The sequence below is a fragment of the Cyrtonyx montezumae genome, unplaced genomic scaffold (genome assembly GCF_038088225.1).
Source record: "Cyrtonyx montezumae isolate F1298 unplaced genomic scaffold, pur_monq_1.0 scaffold_13, whole genome shotgun sequence".
Classification (NCBI taxonomy): Eukaryota; Metazoa; Chordata; class Aves; order Galliformes; family Odontophoridae; genus Cyrtonyx; species Cyrtonyx montezumae.
The window spans coordinates 17386629-17409624 of NW_027071859.1; the positions used below are offsets into that span (position 1 = coordinate 17386629).

The window sequence follows — 22996 nt, forward strand, 5'->3', positions numbered from 1 at the left end:
TGACAATTCTTCTGGTCCTGACTGAGTTTATAATCTTACGACTCTTCCTTCTATTTCCACTGTTTATAAATGCAGTAAAATAAAAAAGAGAGAAAAACTTGACAGTATGATTCTTGATTCCAACAGAAGCACCTAGGTTGTATTGTTCATCATCTTTATCTCCTGCTAAATGCAGTAGGTAGGCAACTGCTTCCTATGACCCATTTATATAACACTTTCCTAAGTAGGAAAGACTTCCAGGATCTGACCTTGCCTTGTAATATTGAAAGCTGATGACTTCTGTGTCCACATGCCGAAGACAATATGACAGTGAAGAAGTTCACTACAGCATTCTTTCGCTTACGATTTCACAACTGTCTTCAAGGGCCTGAAAGAGATCAGTCGGGACTTTTCCTGGCTGTCCTCCATGATCCTAAAAGAAAGAAATTTAACTGATAGACTTTTATTCTATATTCATTCGGGTAACTTTCCTTGAGGTATTTATCTGTGTAGCAAGAGTTGCAGCGTCTGCCCAAACCTTGCATACAAGTGTGAGCAGAACCTGTGAGGCGGCAGCTCAAAGTCTGCAGAAATTGTGAGTCTCCTGTGTATTTCTCAAGATCAACCTCTAACTATATACTGAAGGATGAAACAAAACTAACTTCTGTGGAAAACATACAGGAAAACAACATGCAACTCTATTGAAAAAAAAAAAAATAGAGGAAACTCCTTTAATTAAATCAAGCATCCAGTGCTATTTTTTCTTTTTTCTATTTGACATTTGAAGGAATTTGTTCAAACTACTTCTGTCAGTCCACTTGTCCTTTTCTGATTCACCTCCCAAAAGAGAAAATGTTTGCTTTGTGATGCAATTACAAGGGGAAAGTGGAACCCTGGGTTATTTTAAAACGGAATTTTAAAATACTTTTAGATACAGGGCACATTTAGTTGTATTAGAATGAATTTTGTCTAGGCTTTGTTCAAGAAAATATGTATTGTTTGTCTGCTGAAAATAACCAAACAAAGCAAATGCAATAATATATTGCTGTCTCATGAGTGCAAGAAATATCTAAGATTTTCTAATCTGAACTATAAATTGTGCACAAACACAGTAAACTGAACTGCATCTAACAAACTTTACATATCTTTAATTTCTAGGCCCATGTGCTTTGTTAAGCAGTTGGAGATCCCTCAGTATGGCTACAGAAACAATGTCCCCACCACCACACCCCGCTCCAACTTGGCCAAGGAACTAGAGAAATACTCTAAGACTACGTTTGAATATAACAGTTATGACAACCATGCCTATGGCAAGAGAGCCATAGCTCCCAAGGTGCAATCCAGGGATATATCCCCCAAAGGATATGATGGTAGGAGGTGCACACTCTTATACATGAGAGACAAGTTTGCAGTTAATCATGTTGTTGTATATGTAAACATCATATAAATAAGACATGTTTTCATGTTCATATAGTATTACGAGGAATGCTGTCATGTGTAAGTTATTTTTAAAGGCCTTTTTGAAAAGCGTTGTTTTATACGGTGCTTGCTTCACAGTTGTTGCACTGGCAAAGGAACATCTCCAGCTATTAAGCTCCTGGGATGTGTTGTGATTGCAGTAAAACTAAGTAATAGAGCTAGTTCTTGTGGTGCAGGAGCACTACATTATGTTGCTATCTGGGAGACCTGGCCTCATGGGTCACATTAGGATTCTCATTTCTGTACAGTAGTTCAAGTAACTCATAAAGATAACATACGTACTCTGTGGGAATGTGGAAGTAAAAAACCTGGATCTCATTGCACTTCAGAAATCTCTGCTACTTACTTAATGAGGCATTTGTGCTCATTTTATCCTTGTGAATACACCTGTATAGTTCTCTGGGAAACATCACATTACATCTAGAATTAGACTGAAAGTGGCTTCAGTTTAGTTGAATATAATAGTGTCCATCAGGCAAGAAGATTTTTATTAGGGGAAGAAAATGAACTACAAAATGAAGAATGCCAGATTTGAATTGTAACGTTGGAGGACATGTAATTTTTTTCAGACCAGTACAAATTTTATATGTACATATATGATATAGTAATAAACATGTCTTTTTTTCTGGTTTTTTTTTTTTTTTTTTTTTTTGCTGAAATATTTGATGCTTCTCACTTACTACCATAGGAAATTTCAAGCAGGTATCAGATTTTTGGTTAGGTACATGAATACACTATATGAACCAATTTATGCTGTTGCCTGAGCACAGACTCTGACACTGAAAAGTAGGCAAGTGGAGAAAGGGAAAACTGGTACAGCTACCATCTTCATATCTCTAATATTTCAGATATTTTGTTTTCTCTTAGAATCAACAGGCATGTTTTTCTATGATAGCAGAAAGAAGAAGAGCTATGAAAGGCAACTTATTTTTGAGTAGAAGTGGCCTTTTTTCTTCTCTCATACACTCAACGCATTTGCCAGTAGAGGAATTGAGCATTGAGAGTAGGGGCTTGAGCATTGCTAAAGGTAATGCACAACTGTAACTGAGGTTACTAAGCTAGTGATATAAGAAAAACTGTTGCATACATGCTCTGTCTACTCTTGCAAAAGGGCAAGAATCGGTGTGTTACTAGGGAACCTGTGAACATGCATATGTGTGAATGGAATTACTAACATTTGAGCAAGTAATGCGTATTTTTTCTCATTTAAGAATTTAAGACACTATTTCAGCAGAGAATTAGAAAGGATACTTTTTTCCAAATCATCAGAACTTGAAAACACTTGTAACATTAGACAAAAGTTCAACTGTGGTCTTAAATAATGAAATATTTGGGGGATATAGCTATCTTTCTGGATTGGAACAAGCTTGTTTCACTGCTCACTTATCTCAGCCAGAGGGGACTGGGGGGCACAAATACACGTGATTAATGCTGGTACAGCAAGTATACGTTATTCTTGTGTACTGAGAAAACCTGATGCCCATTACAGCTGGAGCAAGTTGTTTGCCAAATGAAGGCAGATTTCCAGTGAATTTACTCTATACCGCTACCCCTGCACGAGGTGGCACATGCTGTAGATGCATGTGACGTGTGTGTTGTCTGACCAGGCAGATGTGCTGGCATGCTCCCAGGCATCATTTGAGTTTTTATTTGTACCCTATCAGTGATACTCATGAAAACTTTAGAATCCCCAGGTCTTCACATAATCACTCGTGTTTGTCGTAAACGGACAAAAGGCTTCAGAGTTCCTCAGGAAAATCAGCTAAAGATGAAGTAAAATCCTGGCACTGCCATTCAACAGGACAAAGGTTTTTCTGACAGCTATTGGAAATAGTTTAATATGAAAGCAGTTTCAGGAAAAACCTCCTAACTTAAAAGTTAAGTTAAATTTTCTTTTCTCAAGAAATTTTGCAGCATTTCTAAGAGATTTCACAGTTGTGTGTAAAATAAATTATTTGTACCAAAACCCTTATGGGGGTACACTTCTGATGTATGTCAGCGGATACACATTTATACGAGAGCAAATTATGTTTGAAAAGAAAGCCTAAATTTTTTGGGGAACTTGTGTCTAAACAGCAGTCTATTTTTTCTGACCATGTAGGATGTGACAAACAGTTTAAGGATTTGAAAAATCAGTAACTGAATGTTTCAGTGTTATTTTTAACTGTTAGTGAGCATTGTATTATCAGAGAAAGGCATTATACGTTCAAGAAGTGTGTGGTTGTGAGTGACATGAACATAAGTATCTCCTTTGCACTGTTTTCTTGGTGGGTTTTTTTTTTCAGTAAGCTTTAACAACAAACAGTCAAAAATGGGTACTTTGTATTATGAGATAGAATATTCCAGTGACTCCTGAAGAATAAGCTCTGGTTGCGTTTGTGTATTTGCTTTATCTTTTATACGAGTTTCATGGTTGTTCACATCTTGCAGTTTACTGGGTTATTGGTATACAGCAGCAGACATAAGAACAGCTAGGCTCAGCATGCAGAGGAGGTAGCAAGCCTTCCAGTTTCTCAGATGATGGCAGAAACTTCTCTCATCCCACCAGTAATGCTGAGACCTTCTATCAAAACACTGAGAAAACATTAGGAGTGGGTTTCATCTGACCATATCTAGAATTTTATTATACCTACCAACTGTATCTGAAGTAGTCACCCTTTTCAAATCCATAGAGGAAGGTAGTTGCTTCTTTGATGCCATTCATCTTCTCCTTAAGTACACATTTAAACTAGATGCACCAATGCCCAAAAGTTCCTGTTTTTTTCTATCACTGATGAAGCTTGTAGTGACTAGATCAGATACCTGAAATAAGGTTTCATGAATATCTCATTGTGTGAGTCATAAAAATCATTGAAACTGTAATTAATTTCCTTAATAAGTTCAGTATATAGGTAATATTGGGGTTGGGGTTTTCTGTGTAGAGTTAGGTTCCATTCAAAATATCAGAGTTTGGTCCTTAAAGTTGTTGAGATCTCTCCCACTCCTCTGTTATTAATTAGCAGAGGAGCCTATAGACTGAGTCTCTCTGTAATTAGCCCGTAGACATGCCGAGTAGGCAGCTAGTATGCTGGATGGAAATACAGCTGATCAGAGTTGTATCTATTATTAATAGAAAAGGTGTTCTCCACGTTTGGTTTCACTGCTGGTCCTAAAGTGTAGATGGATTGGAGAGCTCCAAAACCTGGTGTTGCAGAGTTGGGTTATGCAGCAAGCAGAATTATGCAATGCTGAAACAGTGTAGCTTCCCCTTCCTTAGCAATGGACTTAATTTAATTCATTATAAATTGGTGGTGTTTGTTTCTCTTGAAAAGCTAACATGGGATGAGCAGTCTGGACTATATGACTTATTTTAAAATGTGCACTTACAGTTGATTTACAATAACCACGGCCATTTTTCTCCAAGTTTTGCTGAAATCATTGTTTATCTAAAAGCTAAGGACTGTGTAGCATGCCTATAGCACTTTAAGCCTTCAAAGTGTTTTGCAAGTGAATCACAACACAACTAAATTTTAGAAGCAATTTTCTATTTATAGGGAAAATGAATTCAAAGGATAATATAGCTTGACCAAGGCCACAGAGGAGTCCATATCAGAGCCTGCATGAGTTTCTGATGGTTAGTCCTATGTGTAAAGCTGCCTATTTCCTCCCTTTCTTTAACACACATTGTTACATATGATTTCACATGTAGTACGTCTCTTATGTTCATTTAAATGTGACCTCCTGTAAGAAGGCTAACATAAGTAACATAAGTCTTATTTGTTCATATAAATTTTGAAAGATATTTCTAATTCGACATGCTTAGCTGTACAGGGTGCTGACTGTGTTAACACACTAGAAACTGAATTATTCAATTTTTTCTTTCCTTAAATATAGAAAAATGATTGTGTGTTTTGAATGCCAATACAAAGTAAGAATGGATAAATGCTGAATTTTTAATGACCACCACTGACTACTGTATTAATAATGAAACTCTGGAGAAATTGTTCGCAGGTTTATTATTAGTGTATACCCTCAAAAAGTAGTGCTACTATGTGTTCAAAACAAAGAAAAGTGATGAATGTTTAGCATTCACTTCACTTAAAAATTCACACCCTGTGCATTATGTGGCTTTCCTGAGATAATTCCATCTGTTACGAATTAAGTGAAACACTATTTCCTTTACAGTAAAAATAGCACCATGTTTTTTTCATTTTTTTGAAGATGACATAAGCTCTAGCAGAGATATTTTGCTTTCAGATTCTTCTTTTGAACACTGCCTGCCTAGCACAGCAGCCTGTGGTTCACAAATGGGCTGTGCTCATGGGAGCAGATTATTATATGTATGTCTGCTCAGACAAATACACCTGAAGAGTCTGGCATTTAAATGGAACCCATCACAGAAGAGCTCTAGCTAGAGCCTGACCTTTTTTGTATAGCTCTCTAATCAGCATACTAGTTTGTTATTGTTATACTGTGCTATACGGTATGATCTCTGCAGTATACATTTCCATCTTAAGGGGAAATAGTCACGGTAATATCCATTTCTGTATCCTATGACCTTGACTTTTATATGAGAATATGTAAACTTTTAGATTTTGGAGACTAGCTGACACTTTCTTTCATTTTATAGAAATGCTTTTAAATAATTTATTTGGGAAAAGGATTGGAGAAATAAGTGGGCTAATAGGACTGCTTTGCATTATTATTATACTATGTTTGGCTGTAAGGAGCATTTCTTAATGCAGTGCAACAGTTCTACATTGTATTTAAATAGAATGGAAGTGAGCTTGTCAGTGCATTAGTGGTTTCTGTCAGTCAGAATGCAGTGCTCTGTGTCTCAGTATGAGCAGTAATGAGCATCTTTGGCCCTTGTTGTTTTTTATAAAGAATTGTAAGCACTTGGGATGTTTGAAGCTGGAGGTGATTCACTTACATTTGTTTCCATTTACACAGACACTGCTTTTGCCTTTGTGCGATCCATGGTATAACTTACATGTGACCACTTTCTTTCTTCCTACACCATGGTCTTGTCTTCCTCTCCTTTCTGATGGCCAGCGTCCTAATGTGTATAGGAAGGAAGAACCTTTTAGGAAGTGTGAAGTGTTTAAGAATGTATGGTTAGCACTTTGGTCCAGAGACCCAAGCCCTTACAGTGTGCTTGATCTCCAGTAGCCTTGGGGAGTGGAGTCTAGACCTTATAACTACACTTTTTCACGTAACTGTGATAGGTCCTATAATGTTATGTTGCCCCTCATTAGTAAAACTGAACTATCTGAGCAGATCCTACCTTTTGTCCGACAGTACATGTGGGTAAAAGCAGTGTTTCTTTGTGTTTTTATTGTTTTCTAAATCCAGCCTGTGTGTCAGAAGAATTCATGATCACATCATGCAGATTTCGAAGGGGGATTATTTCATACAAACTCACATATTTAGCATATAAAAATCACAGACAGAAATCAAGAAATACAGCCATCATTCTTGTTTTTTTTTTTTCTTTGTATTGGTTACTATTGCTCATTATAAATTTCACCTCCAGCAGTTTGTTTTTCTCTTCATTTATGCAGAATGCTAGTTCTTTTGAGTCATACTTGTCATATTTCTTCCCACAGCTAAACGTTACTGTAAGAATTCAAGTCCAACCAGCAGCACAACAAGCAGTTATGCCCCTAGCAGCAGCAGCAATATGAGTTGTGGTGGAGGCAGCAGTGCCAGCAGTACCTGCAGCAAGAGCAGCTTTGACTACACTCATGACATGGAGGCAGCGCACATGGCTGCTACTGCTATTCTGAATCTCTCCACCCGCTGCAGGGAGATGCCTCAGAACCTCTCCACTAAGCCTCAGGATCTCTGTGCAAGGGTAAAAAAAATCAGTAATTCTGTTTGTTGATGAAGATTCGTCTTTACTGCACTAGCTTTGTGCCTCTGATAGAAAGAAGAATGCTTTTTTTTTTTCTTTTGCTCAAAATTAACATAATCTCACATTTCTGCTAAAGCAGAATAAAAAAAGGCAATTGCTCGCGAGTATCTTGAGAAAACCTGATCAGTATATAAACTGAAAGCATGATAGCATGTACTCCCTCTTTTTTAATTTGTCGCTTAGTAGTGAGAGCTGTAATTATAAAAGATGTTTGAATTGCTCAAGTGGTATTAATTGCACTACAGAATTGTTGCTGAACACTGTCTGATTCATACATTTTATGAAAAGATCAAGATTTAATGATACAGTCTCATTTAAAAGTCGTATATGGGACCTCAGGTTGTAAGAGCTAGTAAAAAGAAATCTATGCTGCTTATATGTTAGATTTTCTTGCCTGTGTATCGTATCACAGTTCTTAAGTCATTGCATTGGACATTTGAAACAAACAATAAATCCTCCAGTACAGGTGATTTCAGAGGTCCTTAACAAGTGCAAAGCCACTGATGTTCTCTGCATGTTCATATTCTCAGTGTGTTATGAAATGACCATGGAGACAAATAATAAACATTGTTGTTAAGCTTTGTATACTAAGAAAAACAGTACACTATTAGCATTCAGTAAAGGCTTAGCAGAAGATTAAGTTTTTAATTATAAACATTGCTTTTCGACTCTGATAGCTGTTAAAAAATTAATATTTAACATGCATCAGCAGGCAATACAGTGATACCTATAGGAGACCACTAGATGGCTGAGTAGACAGATGCAGTGCAGTGGGAAGATTTTTATTGTGCTTATAAAAGAGATTTTGAGCTGGCAGACATGTTCTTTTCTTCTTTGTGTAGACAAAGGTTTCCTTGCTCTCACCATGTAAAAGCCTTTAGAAGTTTCAGGAGAAACTAGACGTTTAGCAGCAGACACTAGTAATAAAAATCAATTTAATCTGAAATGGTTGCTGACTGTTTTCAGATGCTGTTTTTTACATTAATTTCTCTAATGTTATTGGAAAGATAAATCTCTCTCTGGAATGTATAAAAATACAACACAATGTAAAAGGTTGGAATAAGATGCCTTTTGTTTTTTATGTTAAAAAGAGAAGGTGCCTCTTTCGTAGTGTTTCACCCTATTTAAAAACTAGAAGAATTACTCCCAAGAGAATTAACGGATATTTTCTGAATAAAATTAGCAGAATAATATCAATTATGTTATGAAAAAAAGGCAGTAATTGATCAAAAGGGGATTTGCATTTGCAGTACTTTCCTGGAGTTCTTTTGTTACTTGATAGAAAGTCACTAAAAATACAAGACGTCAGTAGCATTCTCACTAGTTTTGAAACCAAAGTTCTTGTGCTTTGCTTTTGAAAAGGTGAGTGATTGTTTATGGACAGTTTTATTTTATTTGCTTGCGGGTTTTTGTTTGGTTGGTTGGTTTTTAATTCATCTTCATTTTAAGATATCTTTTTTCCCCCTCACCTAAAAATTTTAGACAAAACTTACCTGTTTCTGTAAAGGAATAATTCAGAGCTTGTACTCACCCTGTATTTCACATTACCTCAGTTGCCACTGAAATTATCACAACTGTTGCTTTACCTAAATTTATTCATTATAAAGGTAGGTATGCAAAATTCTTTTACATCTGCAGCAAAGGAACAGTGAAATATAAAGGCATTTCCTGTTCCTGTAACACTGCCAAATGGTGTCCAAAAGGACTTATTTTGGTGCCCCATCTTCCTTTTAATTCTCTAACAGTATCTATTCAAGAACTGACTGTTAATGTTAAATACGCAAAGAAACAAATTTATTTGATGCTAGCTGCTTTTTTTCCCCACTCTAATCACCTGGACAGGTGCTAGGACTTTAAACAAGAATTATGCAGATATTAACTCAGAGGTATTCACCTGTCACAGAGTAGACCAAGAAGATAAAGACAGCAAGAAAATACTTCTAGAGATTGCTCATTTTTGCCCTAAATTTTGCACCTGTTTTTCTGAGTGGTGGGAGAGCATAATGAAGGCTCTTGCCCTGTTCCCCTGAACATCAGATTCACCATTCAGGAAGAAATCTACTTGAACAGCATTAATGTTGTGTAATAGCATCATGCTATGTGTGGGAGGGGGCTCAATGCTTTCAATCTATACAAGAATGGAAACACGTTTTATTATTCTGCTAGGCAATCATATATATTGAAGAACACAGAGAGGTAGCAGTTTGATGGTCTGAAGCTAAATTAACAATATTTTTCTTATTTCGACAGAATCCTGATATGGAAGTTGATGAAAATGGGACCTTGGACCTGAGTATGAACAAGCAGAGGCAGCGAGATGGTTGCTGTACCATTTTGACACCACTGGAGCCAATGTCACCACAACGACAAGCTGTGATGAACAACCGCTGTTACCAACTGAATGAGGGTGACTGCTGGGACTTACCAGTGGACTACACTAAAATGAAGCCCAGTAGGATAGATGAAGATGATTCCAAAGAGATTAATGTATGTCTTTTTCATTTATTCGTTCTTACTGCAATCTACTTTTTACAATCCATTGCATTTCTGAAATGTGGGGGGAAAAAGGAAGCTATAGGTGCTAAAATGGTGGTTTTCTACCAAGCAACTTCTGCTGGTTAATCTTTAGAAATATATCGTGCTGACACACATCTGATCTAAATTCTGTAAGACAGCATTTGAACCATGAATCTGAATTGTGCTTTCTAACAGTATCATCTTTTTAACAAGTATTTTCTGCAGTGAAGATGTTTCACAGTATCCAGATTATACTAGTCTATAAGGAAGTTGACAGAAGTGTGTAATATGGGGTTAATTGGCTCTTTAGATAAGATATCCCACTGAATCTGAAAACAATAAATAATGTGCTGAATATTTTAAAGTATATATTGCTTAGAAATCTATTTAAAAAAATCATCAGAGTTTAATGTAAGCTTTCAACTATTTTAGCTAATCTTCTAGATTACTTATGTACTCCTGATTGCTCTGTGTGTGAAAGTGCCTGTATTAATGGATTTCTTTGTAATATTAGAATGTTAGATAGAAGATTAGATTCTAATATTAGGATATTAGAAATTGATGTTACTTTTGAATTCAGAATACTAAGACAACAGCAAAACCCTTTCAACAGAAAAGGTAGCTAAACAAAATAAGTTAGTGAATTTATTGTATGTTTCAAAACTTAGATCGTGTGGGATGTGCTCCGGTGTGAGTCAAGACACTGAAAAAAACATCTGCTGGCAAGTTTTAATGCCACTGATTTAGTTTGTCAGATTTCAACTCTTATCCACTCTATAGCTTACAGTGCTAGCTTCAATGCATAATAGACATTTGGAGACTTCTGTACACCGTTCTTTGTTTTTTTCTTGGCACAGACTATAAAATTAGGCTAATAATTCGTGTGTGATACGTTTCAGGCCTATTTTAATTAAAACTTAAAACTAAATTCAATACCTTTGACATTTATAGCAAAGTAACATTTCCACGGTGTACTGAATATATTCCATCTCTGGCATTAGTAACAATTCTGCTATTAATTTCACTGAAATTAGGAAATCTATCATTATCAATGAGATATAGGGTAAAAATGCAATAGAAAGTATTCCCCAGAGCAAACAGAACAGTACTTTTGTACTATGGTGGTTGTAGCACCATCTGCAGGAATCTCCAAATCAATGCATTCAACCACTTCAATCCTGAAATATATGGTTTTGAATTACTGAGTGCATCAGTAATGTTAATTCTAGATTATGTAATTACACTTTGCCAAATGGATCCATTGAAGTTTGCCCCAAACTTAGAACTGTTACGTTTGTTCCTGTTTCATCTTTGTTACGTTCTAAACAGTTAAATTTATTAAGATGGCTCTTTGGTGAACAAGATGCTACCTTTATTCTTCTTTATTCCTTTTCCTCAGTTTTGCAGTGACTTTTTAGAAAATATTAACTATTTATTTTCAATGAAAATTATATGTCAGTTATATAAAAAACAGTGTTTTGCTTTTTTTTTTTCCTAAATAAAATAGCCTAATTAATTCCTAAACATTGCAAAGACTAAATCAAAATATGCAAGGACTACTTAAGAGTTTAATAGGCAAAGAATCTGAAATAATTTCATTGCTTTTCTCTGATGAGCTAGGGTAAAGAACCAGATAATTTCTAATGACTGTACTTAATATTATTTTATGGAAGTCATAACCTCACCTAGCTGAGACTAATGCTCGTATTTTTGCCTGTAGCCAGAAGATTTGGATCCTTTCCAAGAGGCACTTGAAGAAAGAAGGTATCCCGGTGAAGTTACAATCCCAAGTCCTAAACCCAAATACCCTCAATGCAAAGAGAGCAAAAAGGATTTAATAACGTAAGCATAATGTGAGGTGAAATTATTTTTCTCCTTTTAACCTTTTCTCTCTTGTCTTTTTTTTAAACAAACAAGTACATATACGCCTTGCAGTATGAGCATGCAACATTTGCAGCATATAAATGTTTCAAACTGCCAGTTGAGTAAAGTGATAAGCTAATGTGTATTTGCTTGTTCTTAATGATGCTATATTGTATTGAGACGCCATTTTCATTTAATCCTGTTCATTTTGCAGCTTTTCAATTAGGATGCTTAAAACCCCTTGCAGTCATTGCAGCTAAACTGGAAACAATGAAACTTTTAAAAGTTTTTTTTTTTTTTTAAACATACTTACTATTTTGGCTGTTTTTGTTTTTGTTTGGTGGCAGATGTCCAACACCAGGGTGTGATGGGAGTGGTCATGTGACTGGTAATTACGCCTCACATAGAAGGTGTGACTTCATTTTTTTCATGGTGGATTCTGTCTTTTCAATTTATTGTTTTCAGCTTACCTCAACAATGCTGTCAAAGTAAAACGTTGAACTATGTGTTAACCCTTTGAGTAATATATGTTGATCTTAAAAGCATGCTAATTTGTGTGTTGTATAAACGTCTTTTATTTTTAAATAGATTACTAAAAATTTCCAAAGCATTCTTAAGTAGTTAACCCAGGAACCACAAATATTTTTGTTACATTTTACTAGTTCATAGAGAAACAACAAAAAAGAACATTTACAGTATGTAATTTTGGAAGTAATGTTGATATCTAAATATATTCAGAGGGTTAACTATATTACAAAAGTCAATATTACAGCACTTGCCCCATCGCTTTTCTGCATTATAAACTTTTACTTTTTAATTTTTATGTTGTGTTTGTTGGGAGTGTGCAGTTAATAAGAAGATTAACTTACTTGTCTGTCCTACCATGTCTTACAGTTTGTCTGGCTGTCCCTTGGCTGACAAAAGCATTCGAAGTATGCTGGCCACAAGCTCACAAGAACTCAAGTAAGATATAAAGAACAAATATTTTCCTTATAAATATTTATTTGACCACAAACAGTGCATAGTTACATCAGAAATTAGAAATGCAGTCTATCTGGAGAGCTGCTAGATGCTACAGAGGTGGTTGATCCATGCTTGAGTAGTGTGTGAATTTTCTAGAAATTCCACACAGGCTGGGTCTATGCATAAATCTGCTGATGTAGTATTTTCTTTTGTGTATTTGCTAAGTGGCAGTGGTGGAATTTCATCTAGATGTTTGAACTCCTGTTCATTCTTTTCTGAACATTTGAATGTGCTAGTTAGAGATTTCTCTTGAGGTTAGACTGATGAAATACTTCTGACTACATAACCAATGAATTGGTGTTTCTCAGAGTTAGACTAGAGGGAAGAGGAAACAGTCTGTTTCTTTGTAATACTTCCATAATCTTCCCCAGGTTTGTATCACTGTTAAGAACTTAATGCATTTTCTCATTTGACTATGTATTTTAGTGTCAACTTAATTATTTCCCTACTTAAAATGCATTACTCACAATTTTCTTTCAGTTCTTTGGAATGACAATTGTGAGCTGTGAAAGTTAGAGAATTGTGGGACAGGTTTGATCTGTCTTCCTGCACTATGATGTGCTTGATTGGAATTTGGTATGTTGAAGAACTGTAGTGTTTGTTAGTGCTATGAGTTAGTGGTATTCCTGAGAATGGACTATGAGTATGGTTAACATGGAAAGATTTTCAAAAGTAACAAGAAAAAAATCGAGTAGGAAAAATATTAATTGGTAGCTTATGGTGCTATGCTAAGCATTATTCCCTCTTTACCTTACATCACTGTCTTAACTACGAGTTCTTGAGTTCAGTACTTTGATGGAAAAAAAAAAAAAACTTGTGGGAAAGATAAGAAACCACGCATGAAAAACCTACTGAAGTTAGATATCTCTCTAGTCTTGTAATCTAGTCACTAAGTGCAAGTAACAGGTACAAAATTCACATGTATTACCCCTCTGGTCTAAAGTTACTTTTCTAAAATATCAGTTCAGATCGTATTGTTATCTTTTGCTAGAAGGCAATGTGATATGCAAGAGGAAAGGCTGTAAATGAGAGCACTGAACATATATATATATGTATATATATGTGTATATATATAATTATAAGCAGACTATGGGTAAATAACCCCAGAGTAACTCAGATTTGGGCCTGACTTTTTGGTTGGATTGGGTTGTAGATGATCAGGGAGCTGCAATTACATTGGCAAAGCTGTTATGTAGACAGGACTGTTGGGGCAGCAGGCCTAATACTTTAAGCACATACTTTGCTGCTTTAACCGTTTATAAAGTTTACACTTAAGTTGGGAAGGTGTTCATGGATTATCCCATTCCTCTACTGTTCTCAGATAACTGTAGTCAAGCCTACTTCATGTAGACTGGAGAGAATAAAAAATTGCTTGAACTTGAGTCCCACTCCTTTCTCTGTCATTTTCTCTACCTATTTTGAGTTTTACAAAAGCGAAGAAAACAAGATTAAGTCATATTTAAAATTACAGGTTTAGGTTTAGCATCTATTTACTTAGGAGTTACTATCATATTATCTATTGAACACAAAAACTCTGTTAAATTAGTGCAAATTTTAGAAAATTCTGGAATTTTAGACAGGCTAACTTAACTCATATCTCTTTTGCATTTTCATTACAAGGCAAATCTTCATTTTCTGATCACTTATTTTTCCATTGGATAACAAATAGTATGTTGCAGTGGACAGACAATAATCACTGCATGAGCAACTAATGGATTTCCTCTGCTTTCCTCATTATCCCATGTGTGGCCCCATTTGTTCTTCACTGCACTTTTATCAAACTCTACTTTTAGGATTTGACAACTAATTCATTCACATACGTGTCACTAACAGCACACGGGTGTTTCCTTATTAACATTTCTTGGTTTTAAGGAGATTCATTTATTTTCACTTGGAATTAATTTATTTTCACCTACAGTTATACACTGAAATAAGTCAGGGTTGGTATTAACACTAGTTTAAAGTCAGAAAATTTAACCATATCGTTTTACTTCCTCAATTTGATACTTACAGGACTCACCTAGCTCTTCACTCTACAGATAACTATATGTATTCAAAACCAGCTACCCATCAAATTCTCTTGGAGCTGTGGGAATTAGGCAGTTCTACACAATAAATGGTTCACCATTTGTGAAAAGGGATGAACTGTACAGAGAAAGAATAGAGTCCAGTGATCCAGAACAGCAGTTACCTTCTCCTCCCCCAAAATTCTTTGTACAGTCCCACCTTCCACTCGATCCATTCACTCTGTCTTATTTTCTTTATCATTTTTCTCTACGTTTCTCCATGTTTCAAGCTCCTTGTCTCATCAGCCATCCTCTGCCTCCCTCACATTAATATTCTTATTGTTCTCTGCTTCTAAGCCATCATACTGAAGTTGGTAAAGGCATATATTCATAGACAGGGAAGTAGGAGTCCTATGGATGATAGCATCCTTTATGCAGCTCTCATTTATGCTCTTGTTCTCTGCCTAAGAGGGAAGAAGATGTGATCATGTAAATGATAATGCACGTGCACACAAAGCAGCTAAACCAAAGCTACATAAGCAACTTTGATTTGGGAATTTTTAAACTGTGAAGTTCTTCATTTACATTTGTTATATTTTTGTGTGAGAAGTTTGGGAGAGTAATTTCCTTGCTTTTAAAAAGAGCAAGCTGAAATAAAGCAGAAATTCCGTAACGTGGGATCCTACTGGTATCTTCAGGCTATTGGTGTCTGCTACATAGGTAACCTGAAGTACTGTGATAGAAAACAGCAGTGAAAGGTGTAACACTCTGAATGGATTGGCACCAGAAGGAGGTGGGAAGTGTTGCTAATGCATTTCATAGATATTTGCTGACGGCAGAAGAGGAGTGAATTTCAGCAGATTTGACTCTTGCCCTGGGCTTTAGAGAGAAATATAGAGGCATTTTTTATCTGTATCCCAAGCCAAGATCCCTTCTGTCCTTCTCATTCCAATTTGTACTGTTCCTGTCTCTTCATTTTTATTGTTCTGGTTTTCATGCAGTTATTTCCAGTCATCCATAAAGAGTTCAACCTTTTCAAATTTCTGGTAAATACTTCTCTAATGTGTGGAGTACAGACGATTGATAGTTTAGCAGAGTTGATAGTGTAGTGTAGTGACTTTTTGTACTGTATAATTTGGGACACTTTCGTGATTTTTTGGATTTGCCATACATAGCTTATATAGAAAATATTGCATTTGTGCTAGTACAGCCTTTACATCACATTCTACTAATCCACAGCATCCTTGTGTGTACTGTAACAACCTAAACAAATCATACTGCAGTTTTCTAACTAGAATTCTGCTAGCACATTGGTGTTGTTTTTTTTTAACTCCTTAGTAAAATAAAAATAGCATGCATTGCAGACTTCAAATTATGCTTATGATCTAGTCATAATTAAACTAACTGGAGAACCTTTAAAAGTTAGAGAAAAAAATAATTTTCCTTTTTTGCCTTTTGATTACTGTAGCTCTAAAGGTCCCATCACTCACACATTTCCTAGCTTGCAGAAAAATGACATTGTCACTCAATTGAATTGTTCCAGGGTTATCCTAATTATTCCATCCACCCATACTTCACTTCAAGACTTCTTGCTTATTTAAGACTCTGAAGATTGTGTGATTCTTCTCTTTCACCTCAAGCCCAACTGAAAACCTTTGTCTTTGTGCACAGTTTATTGGCAAGTCAGAGCAGTTAGGCAGGCCAGTCAATGTTCTCACTGACATGACAACAACATAATTAGTTTGGTTTTAATTCTGTTAATGCTCTGATGAAGAGTCTCTAAAGGAATTAGTATCTGACAAAAATCCAAGCCTTCCAAACATTAATATTTTGCTTACAAAGCTTGTGAAAAGCAATGTATTGATGAGTAAACTTAACTGTGTTGGTGAAACAGTTAACAGCCCACCTAGTGACAACTACCAGTATTAAAATATTTGTAAGTTAAATCTAGTTTAATCTTAACCTAGGGGCCTTTCCTTATCATTTTTCCTTATTTACTGCTTGTCATATAAGTTATTTCTAACACTTAGAGAATTGTAATCCTATTGTAGAATTATGAATATTATAAAAAGGCAACATTTGAAATACTTTTAACTCTATTTAAAAATATTTTATTATATTTTAAATGGAATATTTTGAACATACATAAATCAATCCCAAACAAAATACAGCATGCTGATAGAATGTTTACACTTTTAAATTCTGTTAACCCAGAGAATGGGTTAACAGAGTATTACCAGAGAATCCGAGGAAATGACAAATTTAGTTCTGATCCTACTTTAATGTAAAAATAGTGATACTTTCTCAGAGGCCATAGGTAGCTAACTATTAGCTTGGACTACTGTCAAACTAACTGTCAAATTATCAGTGTTTACCCTTTGTCCTTTGGGTCAGTTTTCTTACAGGAAAACACATTAGTACTTATACTCAAGAATCTGAACCACAGAAAGATTTGTAGCTTAACCAAGTTCAACAAATCTTTATGTGTAGGCTATACTGTCATAATATTCCAGTATTTCAGACCCAAAGCACCTGTCTTTATGTAGATATTGCATGTCATTATTGTTTCTGTGGTGATCATCTTTTGGCATTACCCTATGGCACTTACAGGGTGGAGAACAATCTCATTACCCTCTATGCAATGAAGCCTGAAAGCTTTTATTTTCCACTTCTCTTCTTAACTGAAAATGTGGAGCTCGATCTATTTTTATACATTCTCTACAATAAAGTAAGATTTGGAATTTCTGTGCCTCTGTCTTCATTCCATTTCATTCTGCACTCATTTCTATATGTTTGGTGGTCATTTTCTACTCTTAATTTCTCTTTATCCTTGTCTCACCATTTCTAGTTGTGTCATCCTAACCTTTGTCCTCCATGAGGTCCAGATGGAAAAGTGAGCTTCTCCGAAGTTCTCCTTGTATAATCACAACTCTTCAAGGAGGAATGATACCATGCAGTATAGTTTTCTGGACAGAAAGGACATTCTTAGCTTACATTTACAGGGAAAACCTTCCATCTTATTATAGCCTTTAATACTTACATTTTATTGGTGCACCAAATCATTTTACTGTAATTTTCTCAACATTGTGTAGCAACTGGGAAGAAGGGAGATCCTCATCAGAGATGGAGGAGCTTGTGTTGTATGTTCTGTGATTAACAGTACTAGAAAAAATATATTGTTTACTTCCTCCCTTCAGTCATCTGGAAAAAAAATGCATAGTCAAAAATGGATAAGATACATTAATAAAACACTGTAGAAGTATTTCCATCTTTAGGCAAATAACTAGACTATTACTGGACATCAATCAGTACCTACCCTGTTAAAGCCTTGATAGCTCTCTCAATGTGCAGTCACTTTTTCTAGACAGAACAGTTATTTCTGCAGAGATCTGTTTAACTGCTGAAGTGTTTTCTCCACCCATAGTCATAGTTTGCCACTTGAGATGTTCTGGAAGTGTGTACATTTGTTGCTTCATATGTACAGGGGTACTACGCCTTGCCTTGCCTTGCTTTCCCTTCCCAATTCCCTATTATTTTCCTGTTTAGCCTATATCTGTCCTCCTTTAACAACTCAGTTAAGACCAATGTTTGGAAAGCTGTGACCCATTATACAGTTTTAACTCACTTTTCTCTTAGAAATCTTTGTTGCAAGAGGAATAACCATTTCCATTCTTATTATCTCTTTTTTTTCCTCTTTCACAAGTTTTCTACTGTTTATGTCCTCTTATTTATCCATTCATTTATTTATTAATATGTGATAAGTTGTCATTTCAGTTTTTTTCTTGAATAATAACACTGTTGAGTCTAGTAAGTAATTCTGTGGTATAATACAATACTTATTTGATGTTAATTATGTATCCTTTGGATCTTCAAAAAATTTCAAGTTCCTTAATGTTTTATCTAACTTTTAAGTGGAAAATGTGGTTGCAAGGACCAGACATTATGTATTGGGTTTAATGTTAAAAATGACTAGAGCAACTCATTTGTAAATAATAGTATTTCATTAACTTATCTGCAATGTTATGAGAAAACAAACCGTTTTATAATGTGTTATTAAATTAGTGTGCAAGTCTAATTTAAATTATTAAAAAGAAAACCAAGCAGTATAGATCCCCATTATTAGTTCCTCTATAAAGGATAATCTTTCCCGTTTTGTTCAACTAGATCCTTGGGCCAAGTGAAATTAGGAATCTCATGTGGTTTCAGTGGGTTTTTTTTGCATTTTTGTTTCCTGTATTTATTGCAGATTTCCACTTGGATACCTTATCTTTGATGGCAGCATGCATGCCTGGCCAGAACAGAACACCTTGGGCTCTGTTCCTGCACTTCTCAATACTCAAATGGGCACTGTAGGTTATACCTAGCATTTCCAACCTCATGTTGTGTGGTGTTATGATAATGTCCTTTGTATAGAAACCCATCATCTGCAGCAACCTCATCTCTATAGTCGCAATAAGTTTTACATATGGAAGTGGCTGGGCTTTTTTTCTGTTAGAATAACTCCATTCAGACTCTGGTAAGGTTGAGTCATTCCATTTTCCTCACTTAAGTTTGTCAACTTTTGTCTCTAAAATGAATAACTTGAGTTCTGTTTACATAAGACTCTTCATCGTTGTTTTCATTACTAAAAGATAGCCTTAAAAGCATGTACTCTCTAAAAAGCTCCTTACAAACCATCTGCATACCAGTACCTCTGATACTGTGAAATGTTCCATGCAGGCACAAAATTGTTTGCATGAAGCACCTTGCAGAATCAGGGCCTTAGTAAGTTTTCAATACAATGAAATGCTCTGGAATTAGAGGCTTCAATTTGCATAATGGCAGCTATAATATTTAAGTAGCTTCTGGCCTCTTTCTTTTCTTTGTGCACTTAATTATTTGAAATAAAATATATTTTTAGCTATACTTCTTCTGCTGTTTGGATTACAATCAGTGTTTAAAAGCATTTGCTGCTTAGTTTTAAACTGAAATAGTCTTAATTCAGATGAATGTTCTCTGAAGTAGAATAATTTCTTTTCAAAACAACCTGTATGACTTAAGTTTGCTTTCAAAAGGAATGTAAGCACTGGGAATCCACATCCCTTTTACCTTCTATATACCTGTCTTGGAAAGTGGAATTTAGCATCTGCAGTAATAACTTAAGCAGTTTTAAATATACCATCCTAAGTTTCTAGACTCTTTGCTAATCACCAAATGTTTCAGTGTAAATGCTTATTTGATGGTTCATTTTAATTTTCAAAACTATTCTCTTGTCAGTCATTCCAGTGCCATTCCACGCAGTCTCTAAGCAACTATGCTGAGAGGAGCACTTAATTGTGATTGATTATCAGTGAATTTGTTTTGTTATGTTAACGTGCCCAGTGAATCTCTCTAAGGCCTTCTTGTCTTGGAGTCTTTCCATTTGTACAGTTGCCTCTGCCATCCTTGGGTTTGGTCATACTTCTTTGTCATTGGATGTGTCCTACATAACTTACCTCATTCAGCCTGGCATTTGCTTGTATTCAATCCAGGGGTCTTTTCTTTGGCACAATTTGGTTATTGTGCAAATTCCCATTGTGATGTTGATCATTTTTTGCTTCAGACCAACAGATCATAACCAATTGCTCATTCCATCCAGATCCGCAAAGATCTGCAACATGATGCTGTGGTATATCCCAAGTGCTGAGGCAATCCCCACGGGAAGTTGCATAAACTACACAGTCACTAAAAGGAGAATTAAAAGTGCAATGGTTTGCACTTTCTGTGTTTGGTCAGACTTGCCAAAACCCTTAAAATGTACCACAAAATAGAAGTAATTTTGTCACTCGAAGTCTTAAATATGATTGTCTGGATCCTCAGTTGGTGTAAATTAGCGTAGCTCCATTGCCTTCAGCGGAGTTACGGTAAAATACAACAGTGATGATCTGGGCACATGCCCTCAGCTTCTTTCTTGGGTTAGCATTCATGTTTGATTGCCTTATTTAAATCTTTTGAAGTTATAAAATCCCTGGTATTGTTTCTTAGTATGGCCAATTGCTAACTTGATTTCTTGGTGTCTGTATCTGCACAGTAACATCTAATTTTGCCATGTGGTTAAACTCATCCCTTTATTTTTTATCTGAGTGCTATTGGAACTTTATGTGGCACACATTTTTTGCAGCACTGTAGTATCTCTATCAATGTCCTATATCCCTAAAATTTCCCATACCCCTCATAAGCACTTCATCATAATACTCTTTTACAGTATTTTTGTATTCCCAGTAAGTGGAGATTACATTTGCTCATCTGCATGTAAAAATTGCTCTTCTACCCTAACACACACAGAATTTCCACTGCTTCAAAGTCTACTGGTTTTTCTCCTTTTACAGATAACGACACCGTGCTCTTTCAGCATGAGCTTACTTGGTGTATACTGTGTGAAACAGCCTTAGATTTTGAGGGATATTTTAACACTGTCCATCATTAATTATTTTTATATACTTAACTGTGCTTAAACTGCACTCAGCTCCAGTATTATCTGTTTTCTGTAATTAAAAAAAAACAATAAAAATAAAAGGCAGAAGAGGACTGCTGTATAAGCACATAATTTTTATTTATTTATTTATTTATTTATTTATTGGACCATGGTCAAAAGGGAAAAGAGATAGAACCTTGAAAAAAAATAAATCTTTTTTTTTTCTCAATGCAGTTTTCAGACATATGCTATTTACAAAGTCTTATTAAAATGATCAGCTGTAAAGTAGACAGTGATATGTAAAATGGCATCTTCAGACTTCAGAGTTAACACTATGCTGAGATGAATGGAATCGTGCTTACAATTTATTAGGCTGCAATTAAATGGGGGCATCATTATGAAAGCACATGGTCATCTTAAAAGATGATCATTTAAATATGGTTCATTCAAAAGAGATTAGACACTGGAACACTTTTCTTCGGCACTAAATAGCAAAGGAATAAAGGCATACAGGCAATTTATAAGAAAACCAAACCTCAGCTCTTTAATTTTATGTTGTTTTTTTGTTGTTGTTTCTGTTGGGTTTTTTTTACAGGTAAACAGCTATTTTTTTCGAGGCCAGTCAGTCTGGCACTTTTCTCGAATACATAATTTGAACATAAAGCATTTTACAGCAGGCAGTGTATGAAAATCTCAACTTACTCATTTTGCCTGCTAGACTATGAGTTTAGGGATTTTTTGTTTGCTTGTATAAACTGATGACAGCTAAAAGAACAAAAATGACCCTGTGTTAAATGCAGTCTGAATGCTGAATTCAGCTTGGCAGGTAAACTACATATAATTTGCCTTTGACCATATGATCCAAATCTGTAATGCAGATACTGGCACATGATAGATATAAATATGAAATGTTATCTTGGCCATTTCTTAAAAATATTTATATATAATTTTTTAATACCAAGGTTATACTTTAAAAGGAAATAAATTAAATATGTGCTATTTTAATTACTGTGCATTTTAAAGATAAGTTTGGATATAAAAGCCATGAATTATGTCTATGCTGGACACTGCAGAGATACATCACGTTTTTGTTCCCCTTTAGGAAAAGTTATGAGTAAATTATGAAAAAAGCAGGAAAAAAAACCCATTAAAATATTAAAGTAACTGAATAATTTTTTAAAAAATGATAGATTATAGGTTTCTTCTCAAGGCTTCTCCAGGAACCATTGTAGGTGGTGATTTGTTTTCCTCTGATGCACTAATCAAGAAACATCTGTCAGGAAAGCGTAAGTATGTTCCATAAGTATAGGTGCAATGGAGGAGGGGCAAGAGCCTTGTTTTTGAACACCCGTGACAGCTGTTGTGACTTAAATGTGCAGAATCTGAAAGAATGGAATTATTATTAATTATTTTTTCTTTATTTGTTTAAAACCAGCTAAAGTTGAATCCTCAAAACTCTCTCACAGAAAAAGACCTTCAGTGTTTTTAAGGCGGTCTGAAACCTGATCCAAAGCCCTCTTAGCTCAGTGGAACACCTACCTTATTTGGCTTTGAATCTGAGATTATATTCACTAGTTGCAAAAAAGTTGCATTTAATGGAATGAGAACAATATTACAAGGCCAAATTCCGTGTATAACTCCTTATGCTTTACAAAAGCAGTTTCAGGTTGATATTCTCATAGACAAAGTCCTATTAAACCATTATTTGTTTTAGAAGAATACATGTTTAATGTATTAATTAATAAAATATTGGTAATGAAGCACCTTAACTTTTGTTTGAATTTTATTTGATAGAGTAAA

At 35.2% G+C, this 22996-nt stretch overlaps 1 protein-coding gene across 9 annotated transcripts in view; it reads left to right on the forward strand.

Annotated features, from left to right (window-relative positions):
- MYT1L (myelin transcription factor 1 like) overlaps positions 1-22996 on the forward strand; it is a 287002-nt gene that overhangs the window by 222714 nt on the left and 41292 nt on the right. For all 9 annotated transcript variants that reach the window (XM_065730757.1, XM_065730758.1, XM_065730755.1 and 6 more), the window contains 6 exons: positions 1138-1349; positions 7047-7294; positions 9605-9841; positions 11592-11713; positions 12082-12144; positions 12629-12697. In XM_065730757.1, coding sequence (XP_065586829.1) covers positions 1138-1349; positions 7047-7294; positions 9605-9841; positions 11592-11713; positions 12082-12144; positions 12629-12697 — 951 coding nt within the window. The remainder of the gene's footprint in view (positions 1-1137; positions 1350-7046; positions 7295-9604; positions 9842-11591; positions 11714-12081; positions 12145-12628; positions 12698-22996) is intronic.